At 34.5% G+C, this 17,214-nt stretch overlaps 1 protein-coding gene across 1 annotated transcript; it reads right to left on the bottom strand.

Annotated features, from left to right (window-relative positions):
* Positions 1-9,294: 9,294 nt before the first annotated feature.
* On the bottom strand, positions 9,295-11,772 carry LOC134694315 (uncharacterized). Its single transcript, XM_063555323.1, has 2 exons — positions 11,590-11,772; positions 9,295-10,089 (listed from the first exon to the last, which is right to left on the bottom strand). The coding sequence occupies exon 2, from the start codon at positions 10,085-10,087 to the stop codon at positions 9,395-9,397; it is 693 nt and encodes a 230-aa protein (XP_063411393.1). The 5' UTR covers positions 10,088-10,089; positions 11,590-11,772; the 3' UTR covers positions 9,295-9,394.
* Positions 11,773-17,214: the final 5,442 nt, after the last annotated feature.

The following is a 17,214-nucleotide window of genomic DNA, read 5'->3' as shown; positions in this document are numbered from 1 at the left end:
TCACCAAGAATCAGAAAAAGTAGCAAACACTAAAATAGTAATTTTCTTATATTAAAAATTCATGTCACGTTTTATATTAAGAAATTATTATAGTGTTTTTCTTTTTTAATGTTAACACATCATTTTCGTATATTAATTTTTTTTCCTATATTTGAAAATGATTTTTATATTAAATTTTTTATTTTTTAATATGAGAAGATAGCCTTTAGTTAATAACAGTTTTAATACGTCCTTTAGTTAATAACAGTTTTGAGACTTTTCATAACCTTCCCTTATCCTTCTTTGTATACTGTATAAACGTATCATCATTATGCTGATTTCATATTTTCACATTTAAACGTTCAGTAAAACCCCCAAAAAACTTTTAGTCAACCACAATTCTGTTCCCTATTATATGTAGTTAAGAATGTTTGTTTAATGTGTAATGTGTACCATGGTCGGATTTTTTTCAGAATTTTGCATCAGTCCATTGAAGTTTTTTTCCCTTAAGAAGTGAAGCCCTGGTTTGACTGCATTTAACTTTTCATACCATATCTTGAAGAAACACTGATCATAACTAGAAAAAAAAATCATGATATAAATGAATAAAGTAATCTTATACGTATATCTAAATTATTGTCCTGTGTAAGAAGGATATATTTTTGCCAGACAGAATGTTAAATAATGAGAATGAAATTTCAGATTTTATTTTAGCCATCCGAAAGCGCCTCGAGGTCTCGAGGTCAAATCTTTTGCACGAAAAGGAAAAAGAATCGAATAAACAGCATTTACTTTTAATGTATGAAAATAATTTATTGTCATTTAAAGACTACTCAAGACTTATGTATTATGACAATAAGAATTACAATAAAAAGTGACCAATTCAGCACGTTTTATAGTTCCTTTTAACAGAAAAAAACCCTTAACGAACTACCCAAGGCTCCCTTTTCCTCCTATTTACTAAATTATTGTTTAACATCAACCCCTATCAAAAGTCCATAGTATATCCTCTCCCCAACAGTTGAAGTTTATTATTTCTATCTCTAATTTATGCTGTGTGAAATGCTTTATATTCCAAAAATAACTTCTTTGTTTAATGCAGAGTATCCCGAGTAGTTTCCAATATTTTTTATCCTTTTGCAATAGCAATTTTTTCCATTTAATAATGTTAAATTAAAATAAAGGTTATCTGATTTTTATGTTTGCATTCAACATGTTTTATACAAGAAATTGAAGTATTTGGTCATGTATTATCATTGTTTATCGCTATTTTGTGCATTTTTCCTTTGATCTTTTTTTGTGATAATTTTCATATCAGCTACTCGCCTGATATGGAAAATTATCGCTAGAAACTAAGCAGGCACGTGGCGTTGCTAACGAAATTGACATGAAATTGACAACGTCGTCATAGAAAAAATAGCGATAAACAGATTATCATTGGTCATCTCAACTCGATTGCGTTTCTCTCTTTCGCCGTCCCGGCTCAAGCGAGAAAATCAATATCGTTGAGATGATCAACGATCATCTATAATTATCATATTATTTATAGGCCAGGAAATATTTTTGCCTTTATCTATGAAAGTGATTTCAGTTTCATATTTTTAAATGTCAATTCAATTGAAGAATATTTGTCTCTAGTTACGAAACTTCATGTTCATTTGACTCGTACGTGAAGTAAAACTGGTTTTGACTAATAAGGACCTTGAATGTGTAACAACTAGGTAGTGATGCAATCTCGTTATTTTCTGGTATAGTTTCTGAATAAAATTGAGAAAGGAAATGGGGAATCTGTCAAAGCGACAACAACCCGACCCTTGAGCAGACAACAGCCAATGGGTCTTCAATGTAGCGAGAAACTCCCGCATACGGAGGCGTCCTTCAGCTGGCCCCTTAAAAAATATGTATACTAGTTCATTGATAATGGACGTCATACTAAACTCCGAATTATACACAAGAAACTAAAATTAAAAATCATACAAGACTAACAAAGACCAGAGGCTCCTGACTTGGGACAGGCGCAAAATTGCGGCGGAGTTAAACATGTTTATGAGATCTCAACCCTTCCCCTATACCTCTAGCCAATGTAGAAAAGTAATCGCATAACAATACGCACATTAAAATTCAGTTCAAGAGGAGTCCGATGTCAGAAGATGTAACAAAAGAAAATGCATATATATGTATTGCACGAACGGGGATCATGAATAATAGTCCCGAAAGTTATTCACATGCTTAATTTGTATTATAGTATAATGTTCTTATAGCTACCCCATTATAAGATTGATTAAACATAACTTACATTGTTATTTTGGGGCCTTTTAAAGCTGACTATGCGATATGGGCTTTGCTCATTGTTGAATGCCGTACGGTGACATATATTTGTTAATTTCTGTGTCATTTTGGTCTCTTGTGGAGAGTTGTCTCATTGGCAATCATTCCACATCTTCTTTTATATTTGTTATGATTGCTTAATCGATAGAAAGATTGGTTTAACACTACTAACAGCAACATTGGCTGTTTCATTGTGGCCAGTCTTTATTGTTTGAGGAAGCCGGAAAAAATGACTATATAAGTAAGCTAAGATAAGAGTCGACGTGCAGGATTTGAAACCACAACTTCAATGTTGACCTGCAAGTAGTGAAACAGAAGTTGACTTATACATCGAATTTGACATACCAACTTCACCTGCATATGGGATATATATTTCCCAACTTATTCAGTATTCAAAAGCTGGCAGTTACTAATCATACTTTTTTAAAGGTCACCGATGATCAACAAGGGTAACGTTTTTTTTCTTAAAAATAGTTCATCGGAAGTTACCAATACCTTAATTATAATTAAGTGCGTTTCTGATCTGTCTACATGCAAAATTTCACGCGTTTTAGTAATATTCTTATATTTGTCTTTATAAATATTAATTTTTCTGTTGAGTCTGTTTTCGGTGATATCTATTTGACCTGGCTCTGAACGTATACATCCCACTATTGTGTTATTGTGCTCTGGTAATTTTTGTATTCTTGTCTTTCATTTGTGCTCATGTGCTTTGTCTATATGCCTTTTGTGTTTCTTTGTTACATATTTGATTGTCTTTATAGCGATTAACATTATAACTCAATGTTGATTGTTTTACCCCTTTTTTGACCTTTTTACCTATCATACATGTTTGTTTGTTTGGCCACATATCATTGTCAGTATAATGAAATTTTATGCGACTGTCATACAAGTGAGAGGTTAAGCTAGCTAAAAAAAAAACAGGTTAAAATGCTTGTACCAACAGTTGTTATCCATTAGTTTGATGCGTTTGAGCTTTTGATTTTGCCATTTGATTACGACATTTCCGTTTGAATATTCCTTAGAAATAGGTATTTTTGTTATTTTACGTTGAACTACCACCGTGGCCATTTCAGTGAACATATATACTTGTTTTAATTTCATTCAGTGGGCAAACATGTTTACGTTTCACAGTTTTATTATGACGCTAAATTTTCTTGGATTTTTGTGCGTTCAAACAATATAAATTTCTGGCTTAAAACACTTTTGGTCATCAGTGTAATTCAAGAAAACATAATTATGTTATAAGCACAATTGTTTAAAAATGTATATGATAAGGGTTATGATATTTTATATTTATTTAACAATTCCAAAGTTTTTCTTGTTCTTAATATTGATGTCAGACCGATTGAGTGTATTTACACCAACACATTATGCTTGATTTCAATACCTTCAGCTATTTAATATTTTGTTATGAAATTGAAACATTATACTAGTAAATGCGGGATGTTATACAAATGTAATTATGTAAATAGTTATGTTATCACAGTGAAGAAGAGGAAGACGAACCAGTGTATATGTCAAATTACTACACCATACAGTGACTGTTAATAATATCCTTGTTGTTTGATCTTGTATTTATATACTTGTCTCATTGACAATCATATCACAGCGATGATCTTCTTATTTTTAAATGTACAAACCATCTAATACATATGTATTATTAAAATCATGTAAGGGTTTGAACTTGGTTTATTGCGTAGAAAATAACTATAAATGAGCATTAAAGGTAGAAAATATTTTTGAAAAACCCGGAACATTCAGTTTTCTTGCATTGTTTCACATGAGGTAATGTCTGGACCCTTTATAGCTGACTATAATGTATGTTTTATTACATTCTCGTCATTTTAACAGGGTTCAGTCCCCCATTTTCTCGAATCAGTACCCCTCTTTTTTTAATGTGAACTACCTTCTAAGAATTATCATTGGGTTTGTAATTATACGAGAAACTCGACGGATGCCACATGTGGAGCAGTGTCTGTTTACCCTTCCTATACGAGAAACTCGACGGATGCCACATGTGGAGCAGTGTCTGCTTACCCTTCCTATACGAGAAACTCGACGGATGCCACATGTGGAGCAGTGTCTGTTTACCCTTCCTATACGAGAAACTCGACGGATGCCACATGTGAAGCAGTGTCTGCTTACCCTTCCTATACGAGAAACTCGACGGATGCCACATGTGGAGCAGTGTCTGTTTACCCTTCCTATACGAGAAACTCGACGGATGCCACATGTGGAGCAGTGTCTGCTTACCCTTCCTATACGAGAAACTCGACGGATGCCACATGTGGAGCAGTGTCTGTTTACCCTTCCTATACGAGAAACTCGACGGATGCCACATGTGAAGCAGTGTCTGCTTACCCTTCCTATACGAGAAACTCGACGGATGCCACATGTGGAGCAGTGTCTGCTTACCCTTCCTATACGAGAAACTCGACGGATGCCACATGTGGAGCAGTGTCTGCTTACCCTTCCTATACGAGAAACTCGACGGATGCCACATGTGGAGCAGTGTCTGCCTACCCTTCCTATACGAGAAACTCGACGGATGCCACATGTGGAGCAGTGTCTGCCTACCCTTCATATACGAGAAACTCGACGGATGCCACAGGTGGAGCAGTGTCTGCCTACCCTTCCTATACGAGAAACTCGACGGATGCCACATGTGGAGCAGTGTCTGCCTACCCTTCATATACTAGAAACTCGACGGATGCCACAGGTGGAGCAGTGTCTGCCTACCCTTCCTATACGAGAAACTCGACGGATGCCACATGTGGAGCAGTGTCTGCCTACCCTTCCTATACGAGAAACTCGACGGATGCCACAGGTGGAGCAGTGTCTGCCTACCCTTCCTATACGAGAAACTCGACGGATGCCACATGTGGAGCAGTGTCTGCCTACCCTTCCTATACGAGAAACTCGACGGATGCCACATGTGGAGCAGTGTCTGCCTACCCTTCCTATACGAGAAACTCGACGGATGCCACATGTGGAGCAGTGTCTGCTTACCCTTCCTATACGAGAAACTCGACGGATGCCACATGTGGAGCAGTGTCTGCCTACCCTTCCTATACGAGAAACTCGACGGATGCCACATGTGGAGCAGTGTCTGCCTACCCTTCATATACGAGAAACTCGACGGATGCCACAGGTGGAGCAGTGTCTGCCTACCCTTCCTATACGAGAAACTCGACGGATGCCACATGTGGAGCAGTGTCTGCCTACCCTTCATATACTAGAAACTCGACGGATGCCACAGGTGGAGCAGTGTCTGCCTACCCTTCCTATACGAGAAACTCGACGGATGCCACATGTGGAGCAGTGTCTGCCTACCCTTCCTATACGAGAAACTCGACGGATGCCACAGGTGGAGCAGTGTCTGCCTACCCTTCCTATACGAGAAACTCGACGGATGCCACATGTGGAGCAGTGTCTGCCTACCCTTCCTATACGAGAAACTCGACGGATGCCACATGTGGAGCAGTGTCTGCCTACCCTTCCTATACGAGAAACTCGACGGATACCACATGTGGAGCAGTGTCTGCCTACCCTTCCTATACGAGAAACTCGACGGATGCCACATGTGGAGCAGTGTCTGCCTACCCTTCCTATACGAGAAACTCGACGGATGCCACAGGTGGAGCAGTGTCTGCCTACCCTTCCGATACGAGAAACTCGACGGATGCCACATGTGGAACAGTGTCTGCTTACCCTTCCAAAGCATATGCGATCACCACAGTAACGAGAAACTCGACGGATGCCACATGTGGAACAGTGTCTGCTTACCCTTCCAAAGCATATGCGATCACCACAGTAACGAGAAACTCGACGGATGCCACATGTGGAGCAGTGTCTGCTTACCCTTCCAAAGCATATGCGATCCCCACAGTAACGAGAAACTCGACGGATGCCACATGTGGAGCAGTGTCTGCTTACCCTTCCAAAGCATATGCGATCACCACAGTAACGAGAAACTCGACGGATGCCACATGTGGAGCAGTGTCTGCCTACCCTTCCTATACGAGAAACTCGACGGATGCCACATGTGGAGCAGTGTCTGCCTACCCTTCCTATACGAGAAACTCGACGGATGCCACAGGTGGAGCAGTGTCTGCCTACCCTTCCGATACGAGGAACTCGACGGATGCCACACGTGGAACAGTGTCTGCTTACCCTTCCAAAGCATATGCGATCACCACAGTAACGAGAAACTCGACGGATGCCACATGTGGAACAGTGTCTGCTTACCCTTCCAAAGCATATGCGATCACCACAGTAACGAGAAACTTGACGGATGCCACATGTGGAGCAGTGTCTGCTTACCCTTCCAAAGCATATGCGATCCCCACAGTAACGAGAAACTCGACGGATGCCACATGTGGAGCAGTGTCTGCTTACCCTTCCAAAGCATATGCGATCACCACAGTAACGGTTTTGGGTGTGGTTCGTGTTGCTCAGTCTTTGGTTTTTCTATTTTCTATGTTGTGTTTTGGGTAATGTTGTTTTTCTATTTTCTATGTTGTGTTTTGGGTAATGTTGTTTTTCTTTTTGTCTTTTCCTAAACTGGTTCTCCTGTCTAGATAAATGTTCATACTATATCATATTTCATATAGAACAAGGTGATTAAACATAGCGGGATTCCTGTCTGGTCTTTTTCTTTTTAGCCATGACGTTGTCATTTCACATTCGACTTGCGAGCTTGAATGTCCCTTTAGTACCCTTTTCCTCTCTTTTGCCTGATTGCCAACCATTCCACATCTTCCTTTTTGAGAAAGATTTAAAGTATACAAAAGTACAGAATTGACTCTAGAAAATACCGATTAAAATTAGATTTATAAGATCAGTCATCTCTGACATTTAGTTCATAATTATTTAGCATGCATTAAGTGTACATACAATTACATGTATTTATATATGAATTTTAAAACAAACCAATGAATAACATTGTAATGCTAAATTAAGATACACTGACTTTATCAGTGCTTTATCAAATGACAAATACACAAAAGATAACTATTAAAACTTTACTGAATTAGCATGTTACCAGAGTTTTTAATTATTATCAAGTAAACCATATTATTATGACTTCCTAATTCCTTAAAAGATAAAAACTTTATCCGTAACAAGCCATCGTGCATGGTACAAATACGAGATAACAATTCAAGGTAAATAAGGAAGCTTTATTTTGAACAAAATTATCGCCATAGAAAGTTAAGATAAAAGCTTGCAAATGCGTCCGGATCATATTTTTATGCAAACTGATTGTTGTGGTTTACTGCTTTTTACCTATATTCTCTATATACAAAATATACAATTATCTTCCTTCCAGATATCGACTTTTATTATTTAAAAAAAGTAATGAAGTAGTTTTTGTAGGAAATATACTTCTTGATATGTTGTCATACAATGAAACATCTCATGAAAGGCTACTTAACTTGTTATTGTTCATTTGTAAATTAGTCGCAATATAGATGTAGACGACCCTGATTGATATATATATATACACAAACTTTTTGTAGGATATATCGACTAAAAAATTATGTGGACTTTTTTTGAGAGTCTAACCTTTCTTAACTAATATTTTTACAGTATGTCCCCACTCTGTGCTGTTAGACATCTGTCCAATGTTAAGGGGAGGATTGAGCGTTCTACCGAATTCTTTATGTGATTGTCTAAAATTGTATTTCACTTGAACTTACAAATGACCCATGCATTTAATGACCATTCTATGTTACTGTGCTATGAATATGATATCTGCTTTGTACGTGATAGTTCACAATGCAATAGTCCGTTGGAAAAAAGGTACCATTCTGATTCAACCAGTTCTTGTTCTAAATCCTTCATGCTGCAATCTTAGCAGTGATGAGAAAATACCAATTTAGTGTTTAGTTTGATCATGACAGGGATCGAATCTACAATCTCCCATGTAAGAGTCGAGCGCACACGAGATCATCAAGGTTTTTAATTCCGAATCAGCTTAATTTCCTTTATCTAATGCGATGTTTTAGACCATTGTTAATGTGCATTCTAGGAGATCAAAGTCGCAGCCCAAATATAACTAACGACCAATCAAAACAAGAATTTTAACCTCAATGATTATGCATGAGTATTTACTCAATTCGTGAATCATATATACTAAATCAAGTCCAAAAGGATTAACATTCTTTAGAAAATCATTTCGTGATTTTATGGAAAATTGTACTAGCGCTCAAGGTTTATCATAACCTTTTGGCAAATATGTATAGCCGTGTTCACACCAACATTTTTATTTACAGACAAACCTGTGTACCTGGTAAAGTTTTAAGGCATGACAGGAATAGATAATTAAATTTTAGATGAATTTTATATTCCAGAAAATTCGGGGATGTAAACTATGTAATTGAGTTGACCGTATCAAATGAGATTTAGGAGTTCGTCTGTTTTGATACTAGTTTGGAAAGGAAAACAACAGAAATGAATTTCATTCTGCAAACACTGCCATATTTTTCAATTCATTGTTATGAATATAGTTATCAAAGGTACCAGGATTATAATTTAGAACGCCAGACGCGCGTTTCATCTACATAAGACTCATCAGTGACGCTCATATCAAAATATTTATAAAGCCAAACAATTACAAAGTTGAAGAGCATTGAGGATCCAAAATTCCAAAAAGCGGCGCCAAATACGGCTAAGGAAATCTATGCCTGGAATAAGAAAATCCTTAGTTTTTCCAAAAATTTAAACTTTTGTTAACAGGAAATTTATAAAAAATGAACCTTAAGGATTTTGAATTTTATTTTTCTAGGACCTAATATGTCTGAAAATCTATCCAAACGTACAGTTTTTTTGTACATGTCGAGGCAAAAACGCAATCATATTAGTCATAGGGTCAACATAAACCTTGAGGTCAGGAACTATATAATATGACTACTAAAAAATATTCATATAGGTTACTTTTGTAATATTGAATAAGCTGTAGATAGAATTATTCTGTTTTATGATGAAAGCAGATAGCAACATATTGTACACATGTTTAATTCCATTTGTGCACACAAACTCTACCAAGAAGATATGAGAGATATAATGAAAAATGTCATTGTTCTTATTTCGGATTCCATCCAGCCTTTAATTTTGTCACTTTCAAAATTTGAAACCGATTCAAACTAAACGGTTCCTCTTTCAGGATTTCATCAGTCATGTCCATGAAAATATCGCCATCAACTTGTTCCTCACAGCATATTTCGGCAAATTTACCAAGCTTAACATTTTTAAGCAGATTTCCAAGCTCAATCATTGTAATGGATCTGAGATCACCCTCTGGCCGACTTATACTTGGTACCTCTGATTGTTTTTCTGGTTCTTTATTGCTGATTTCGGATTTTGTATTGTCTCCTTCGTCGGCTATGATCGGCTCTGTACCTGATACATAAGTATCATATTTAGACTGAATATCATCTTGTGCAATAGGAGGGTCAATGTAGGTCCGTTCTGGTAATGGCGGTGTTTCCTCTCTGTCTAATAGAACATCTACATATTCTCCTGAGGAGCGATCGGATGCGGTATCGCTATCATCGATGGAATTTATGAACTCCTCTTGAGTAGATAATCTTCGCAAATGTTTTCGTTCAGTTTGCTTTGGTAGTGTGTTATTACGTTCTGGTATATGTTGTGTGTTGCATGTTTTGCTTATTTCAGTCGTAAGCGTTGATTCATAGGATTCTAAATCATCTTCTGCAAACCCGAAGTCACTATCTGATATTTCATGTGTTCCAGACTTTTCTTCAGGTATGTTCATTTCTTGAAAAATAAATAAATTCTCATTATTGGGGTTTCATAAAAAAAAAGTACACATGTTGCGTAGAGCTCATTTTCTGAAGAAGCACTGATATCTTTTTAATTTTTTTTAGTTACTAGTTAATTATAAAAGTCTATGAAATTATATTATATAGGGGAAACGAGGATGTGTTATAAAAGTTATTATCCAACCCTCCAATTGCAAAATGGTCGCTGATGTGTAATATAATACTACTAAAAATATTTTATTCCCCCTATTTATTCGCTATAATTATGAAATCTTCAGGCGACTGTGGTTATAGTTTATTATGAACATTTCTTGGTAGAAACGCCATACTTCAGCTTGATCCCAGACCTGTCACTGTCATGTCACAGATATGTTAAAATTAGCTTATATGACTAAACATACATTTTTACTCGCGTTTTTGTTTTTGAAAAATCAAATTTGAGCCAAACCCAAACCCAAATATTTATGTGGGCACAGTTATATCTCTATATAAGATATTGTGTGACAAGAACCTTTACTTCTTGAAAATTCCATTCCCAACAAAACATAAAACGTACACAAAAGCATGCTCTTTCTCTACGGTTTGTATAGGTAAGGAAACATGTTATCCTGCCTTAAGTATTTTCTCATTGCAACATATAGGTAATCTACCATTAGAAACACAATCGATAATTAGAAAATTATAGTACTGTGAAAGTATTTTTGGGAAACCAACTTTCGTGGTATATGTTTTGGCTGCTTTTTCCACGAATTTAAGCGAACGCACATCGAACTTTACTAATTTCATCAATACAAAATCTAAAATTTGATTTTCATTCGGTATAAAATACTGCTCTATGCTCCTTGCACATTGAATAATAAAAAAAGATATACAAAATCCGGTGACAGTACTTCGCCATAAGTACTTTTCATTTACTGTGAACAACATCTTTGAAGGCGGATAGGAATTTTCAACATAGTTTTCTCAAGGGAATGAGAGGGAGACGGAGGAGCCGCAAGTTAAATGTGTTAGTCCTTACAGAATTAAGAGCGACTGTCAAAAATAATGAAAACATTGAAAAGTGAACAAAAATGTATATCACATAACCTTTAAGAATAAAATTCTACAATTGTAAATAAAATAACATGCATTTTATATTAATTATAGACCCCCTCCCCCTAAAAATAGAAAAAAAAAAATCTTGCAAACATTTGAATGTAATGTACTATTTGTCATAACATATACAATATTTGAATCAATGAAACGTTAATATTTAAATAGCAATATAAAGTAGTTGTGTTTTTAACTATTGAAAATAAAAGCATTGTTAAGCCGGATGAAGTCAATATTCTTCTTATTTTTCTAAAATAATAAATTTATAACGTTGAAGAATGAAATTTTACCAAAAAATAATTAATTTAAATTTTATACTGTATTACGGAATTCATTTCTAGTACTAAGCGGTTTAATAGTTGCTAGGAGACGGTTAAAAACAGATACGTAAGTTATAAAATACCATTAAATCTTGTTACTGGAGTTAAGCATTGTCTACCAATCACAGACAATACCGTATGGTCATCTTGATTTTCTTCAAACAAAAATATTGTAGAAAACGTCTCTCCAACCTGGCTGTTGTCTATACGTCTACTAAGTTTCACTGCAGTTGGATCGGCTAATTCACAACACTTAACTTGGTGTCGTAGTTAAAATCCTGCAAACAGAGGTCCAGTTTGTGGCTCAAATGTAAACAATAGAAAATAGTTTGTTGTAACTGACTGGAAATCAAGTTCCTTAGAACATATGTACGGTGATCCTAATCTGTAAAGACTTTCGTCAATTATTTCGACTTGCCTTGGTAGAGGAAAGTTTTCTAACAACTCGCGTGGTGTGTAATGATGGGGGTCTTCAAGGCCCTGGAATGAACATTTATTTGCAGACGGTATCTGAATTTCACAGTTATCGCGGTTACACAATACAATCTTTGGGGATTTTGGTTTTTTTCTGACACTGGTGTTAGCCTGTAACGTCTTGAATTCGAGTTTCTCCCCACTATTTACTCTGACTATACATTCATTTTCATCAATTGCAAACAAATCTTTATTGCAGGAAAAGTAGCGAGGACGTTCATGGCACAACTCGTTAAACGATTTAAATGTTTCTTCATTGCAATGATTATCAGCAAATAACTCATTATTTCCAGGGTTCAAATATATTCTGTCGAATCTGTCGGTAATTCTCGTACTGCATCCAACATTGACATTTAAATAGTCTCCATCACCAACACAAGTTACTAGTTTTTCACAAAGTAAAACGGAGATTTCTGTTCCAGCACGAACTTCTTCCCCTGTCACCGTTTGTATGCTAGTATCCAATATGACTTTTTGTGGATAAAGTTTTCCTTGAACATCTGACAAGTCCATTTTGCTCTATGTGCTTCATTAGCTAGTTACATATACAAATATGTATTTATACTAATTTGAATTCCAAGGTTTCTTGGAAATTTGTTGGTAAACGACGAACAAAATATGCTTGTTATTTTCCGAACAGAACAGACAAGTATAAACGGAACTTTATTTGTATAGTACAGTAAATCCAGTGATTTGTACTATTGTTATTGCATGTCTAGTATGTTTATACTCTTATCACAATATCAATAGAAAGCTTACTGTTTTATAATATGGAAATAAGGAAACAGGAAGTCATGAGTTATTTTTAACTCTTTTGTCCTTCTGAATAAAACGGGTCAATTTGAATAAATCATAAAAGACATATTGTACAAGTGGATTTAAGAAAATTCAATTGGATTAATCTAAAAACAATACAGCTATGTAAAATGCTTGTAACATGGAGTATTTGAGATAGTGAAATTGAAATGTGTTAACATATATGAATTTTCTATTTCATTTCAAGAAAAGCTGACACCGTTTTGCTTGAACTTTGTAAACAAAATTATAGTAGCTACTTGTTTTAGATGATACAATCATGGAATTACGCCTGCGATATATAAATATTCAATTGAAAAGGATGGTGAACACGAATTTTATTTTAAAAGGTTGGACCTACAACCTTTACAGTTTCCTTGAATTTTAGATGTTTATCTATAACTATAGAAATAAAATTCCCTAATGAAAAATATTATAAAAATACAAACTTGTCCAGAAAAGTGTCAAGTTAAAGAGTAAATAATGAAAATAAAGTATTACAGACTTGAAAAGCACTGCATTTAGATAAAGTTAAATGATGACACTTGATTTATATCTGAATTCAGTGAATATCTAAATTTTGTATTTTAAACAAAAAGGTAAAAAAAATGTGAGAACAAATATTCCTTGTTGACAACAAATGATTTTTTTTATTAACAATAAGTTTATGAATATTTAATGAAGACCAAGAGCTATCCTCCATTTATTATTGAACAATCTGATAAAGAAGCACGTTTTACATCCTTTTTTTACTGAAAAAAAAACCTGATTTGTCCTGTTATCCACCTTTTCTTTTTCTGAAAAGTCATACAAATATATGTCAAAGAAACCAATATAATAACATACGCCGATGCTAAATTAGTGTTTAACATCAATACAACTCCAAACTCCATAGCATACCTCCTCATAAAACCAATCTCTTGCCTCAAATAAAAGTTGAGAAAAAACATAATATCCATCATACTTTTAATCTTGTATAAGTGTTTTATGCTGAAGTGAATATTTTCTATAGTAAATTTATAATGCTATGGTAATTTTTTTTATTCTTGTCTTTTGTGTCTGTTAATGTGCCTTGTCTACACGTTTTTTTCTCTCTCTGTTGAACTATTTCTTTGTTTTTTGGGGGGATTTACATTACAACACAATGTTGGCTGCTGTTCCCTTATTTGTTATATTGTAACCTATTATGTATGTTTGGTTTGTTCACAAATTGATGTCAATGCAATGGAATGTTGTGCGACTGTCATTCGAGTGAAAGAAAATGCCTGTACCAGGTCAGATATTTGTGACAGCCGTTTGATGTTTCTGGTCTTTTGAATTTGCAAATTGATTACGAACTTTCCGTTTTGAATTTTACTCGGAGTATTTTGAGTATTTGTTTTACCTTTTTCTATCTTTTTTCACTACTAAATATCACGTTTATATAAAAAAAAAAATGTCCTTAGTTAAGAAACTTTCTTTCTAGTTAAAGGGGAACTAGCTACGACATATATAAAAAATCTAAAGTAAGATTTTTTTTTTTCAATCAATAATGAAAGTGAAATAGTGAAATAATAATTCGCTTTTAGCAGCCAAAATGGATCAATTTTGTCAAATTAAGCTAAGTAATATTGATAATTAGTTATTCATGTGAACTTCAATTTAACCCCCTAGCTAAATATTGGCAACGCATGCATTGTACGTGTACTTGTTATTTAAAGAAAAAGAATGTCAACAAAGCAAGTGAAACTACGGTAAATCATTTGTTTACTGATTCGATCCGCATAATAGTTATCAAAGGTATCAGGATTATAATTTAGTACGCCAGACGCGCGTTTCGTCTACACAAGACTCATCAGTGACGCTCATACCAAAATATTTGTAAAGCCAAACAAGTACAAAGTTGAAGGGCATTGAGGATCTAAAATTCCCAAAAGTTGTACCAAATACGGCTGAGGTAATCTATGCCTGGGATAAGAAAATCCTTAGTTTTTCAAAAAATTCAAAGTGCAATCTCATTAATATATGTACATAAAATAACATGTAAAGTAAATTCAATAAGCGTTTTTTTGCACAACAATACCCTTATATACCAACAAATTTTACTGTTTTGAACTAGATTCAAATACGGAGTCTTTATCTCGATTGAGTGTATTATATTTACATACATGTATTAGACATTATGATCGATTAAAAAGATAATGAGTAAAGAGGCCTTCGAGCATTTTCACTTCATGCAAAGGAAAGATAATAGATACAGAATATCCAATAGTGTTTATGTGCACAGTGATATCACCACTGTGAAGTTGAGGAAGATGGACAGTGTATATGTCAAACTAGTACGCTAAAAAATGACTGCATTTGGTAGTATTATCCTCGTTGTAAGTTATTTGCTCGATAGTTGTCCTATTGATAATTATATTACATCGACAAATATTTTAATATGCACAAACCATCAACAAATACATGTGACGCTAGAGTTTAAATTGGGGTTATGACAAAGACAATAACTGTCTATTGATAAACATTAAAAGTCAAAAATATTTTAAAGACATGTCAAGTTTTTCCATTTAGTTGTTTCACTTGTGGTCATGTCGGGAACTTTTATAGCTGACAATACAGTATGGATTTTCTCATTATTGAAAGCCGTTTGGTTATGTTTACCTACATACACATGATACACGTCATCTTGACTTTAGTGTATAGTTGTCCGATTGCCAATCAAACCACATCTTATTATTTTTAGAAAGAAAAAAAGTACAAAGAAAAACTTAATGAACTTTAAAATAACCGACTGAGATGAGATAAGATCTTTAATCTCTGACATTTTGTTTAGCATGTAATAAGTGTAATACAATTATATGAGTGTGTGATTGTACATGAAGTTTAATAACTAACCAACGTATTATATTGTAATGATAAGCTGACTTTTTAAGATTGTTATACAAAATATCATCATCATCATAAGACTTAAACCTTGAGCACGTTAAAAATATGATCAGATAAACCATTAGATGACTTAAAAATTCGTTGAAACATAAATATTAAACTCTTACAAAACCATCGGTTATTGTACAGGATCGAGAATACTGTAACAGTATTAAGTACACAAAAGGAAGTCTTGTTCTGAACAAGAATGACGCGACAGAACAGTAATGTAAAAGGTTACACTAGCGTCCGGTTCAAATTTTTATGCAACATAATTATGAAGGTTTACTGCTTTTTATCTATATTTTCTCTTGACAATATATATAATCACTTTCCTTCCAAATCTAATTTTACTACTTACATAAGTAGTCCATATAGGAAACATACTAATTTTTTCACACAGTTATAACAATAAGCAACACGATACAATACACTGTTTGTCTTTTTTCATTTTTAACCATGGCGTTCTCAGCTTATTTTTGATTTATGAGTTTGACCGTCCCTTTGGTACCTTACGTCCCTCTTTCAGGGTTGTTTTTGACATTTCTTTTACACATAAAAAGTACATTGTTTTTATACACAAAGCAACAACACTGCTTGCCTTTCTAGTACCTGTACTCTGTATTGAATTGAGACGCAGTTAAAAAAAATCAATAGTTTCGCAAAATAGATTAGAAAAAAGTGACCGTTTTATTATTCGAATTCATTTGATTACAATTATAATGTGATTAAATTGCACACATTTGCATATGATGTAACACCTTTTTAATATTTGTAATATATATTGACCAATACACACCCTTGTGGTAATGATATGTTTTCTTGTCTTTTAAGTTATTGTATAATTGTGTATTGAATATTGATTAAAAATATCCTTTTTGGTCTATTTTGATTATGTGTGATTTGGGTATGTAGTTAACAGTTGTATGATTGTAAAAACACATTTTTTAAACTCCTTATAAGACATCGATTTTGTCGTTGAAAGCGGAGTTTTATACACAATTGACACTTATTCAGTAAGTTAGACTACTACATTCTTGCAATCTATCATTTGAAAACCAAGCCGACGAAGACTACTCTCTTACTTCGAATCATCAAGAGATTTTATCGTATGTTTTCGAAGCAACGCCGATGGTGGTCGTGTACGACTAGACCTTTCAAGACAAGCTTACAACTTCCAGCAGATCAATACTGAAGACAGAACATTGTATACCGATAGCAACAGTCACTGATCAAGTTCCAGTCGACAAAAATAAAAACACTGTAGGATGAATGATATTCAAGCTACAACAAATTTAGACAAATGTTTTACAGTTAGCACTGTCAGTGAACCGTAAATCGAAAAAAAAACCTTCCTGATCCTGCTATACGTATAGTAAACATAGAATTTACAGATGCTGAAAATACTTCTTACCCTTCCAGAGAACCTGATATCACCCCTAGTTTTTGGTGGGGTTCGTGTTGCTTATTCTGTAGTTTTCTGTGTTGTGTCCATGTGTTCTATTGTTTGTTTGTTTGTCTTTTTCATTTTT

The sequence above is a fragment of the Mytilus trossulus genome, chromosome 1, assembly GCF_036588685.1.
Source record: "Mytilus trossulus isolate FHL-02 chromosome 1, PNRI_Mtr1.1.1.hap1, whole genome shotgun sequence".
NCBI lineage: Eukaryota > Metazoa > Mollusca > Bivalvia > Mytilida > Mytilidae > Mytilus > Mytilus trossulus.
This window is presented reverse-complemented; position numbering and strand designations above follow the sequence as displayed.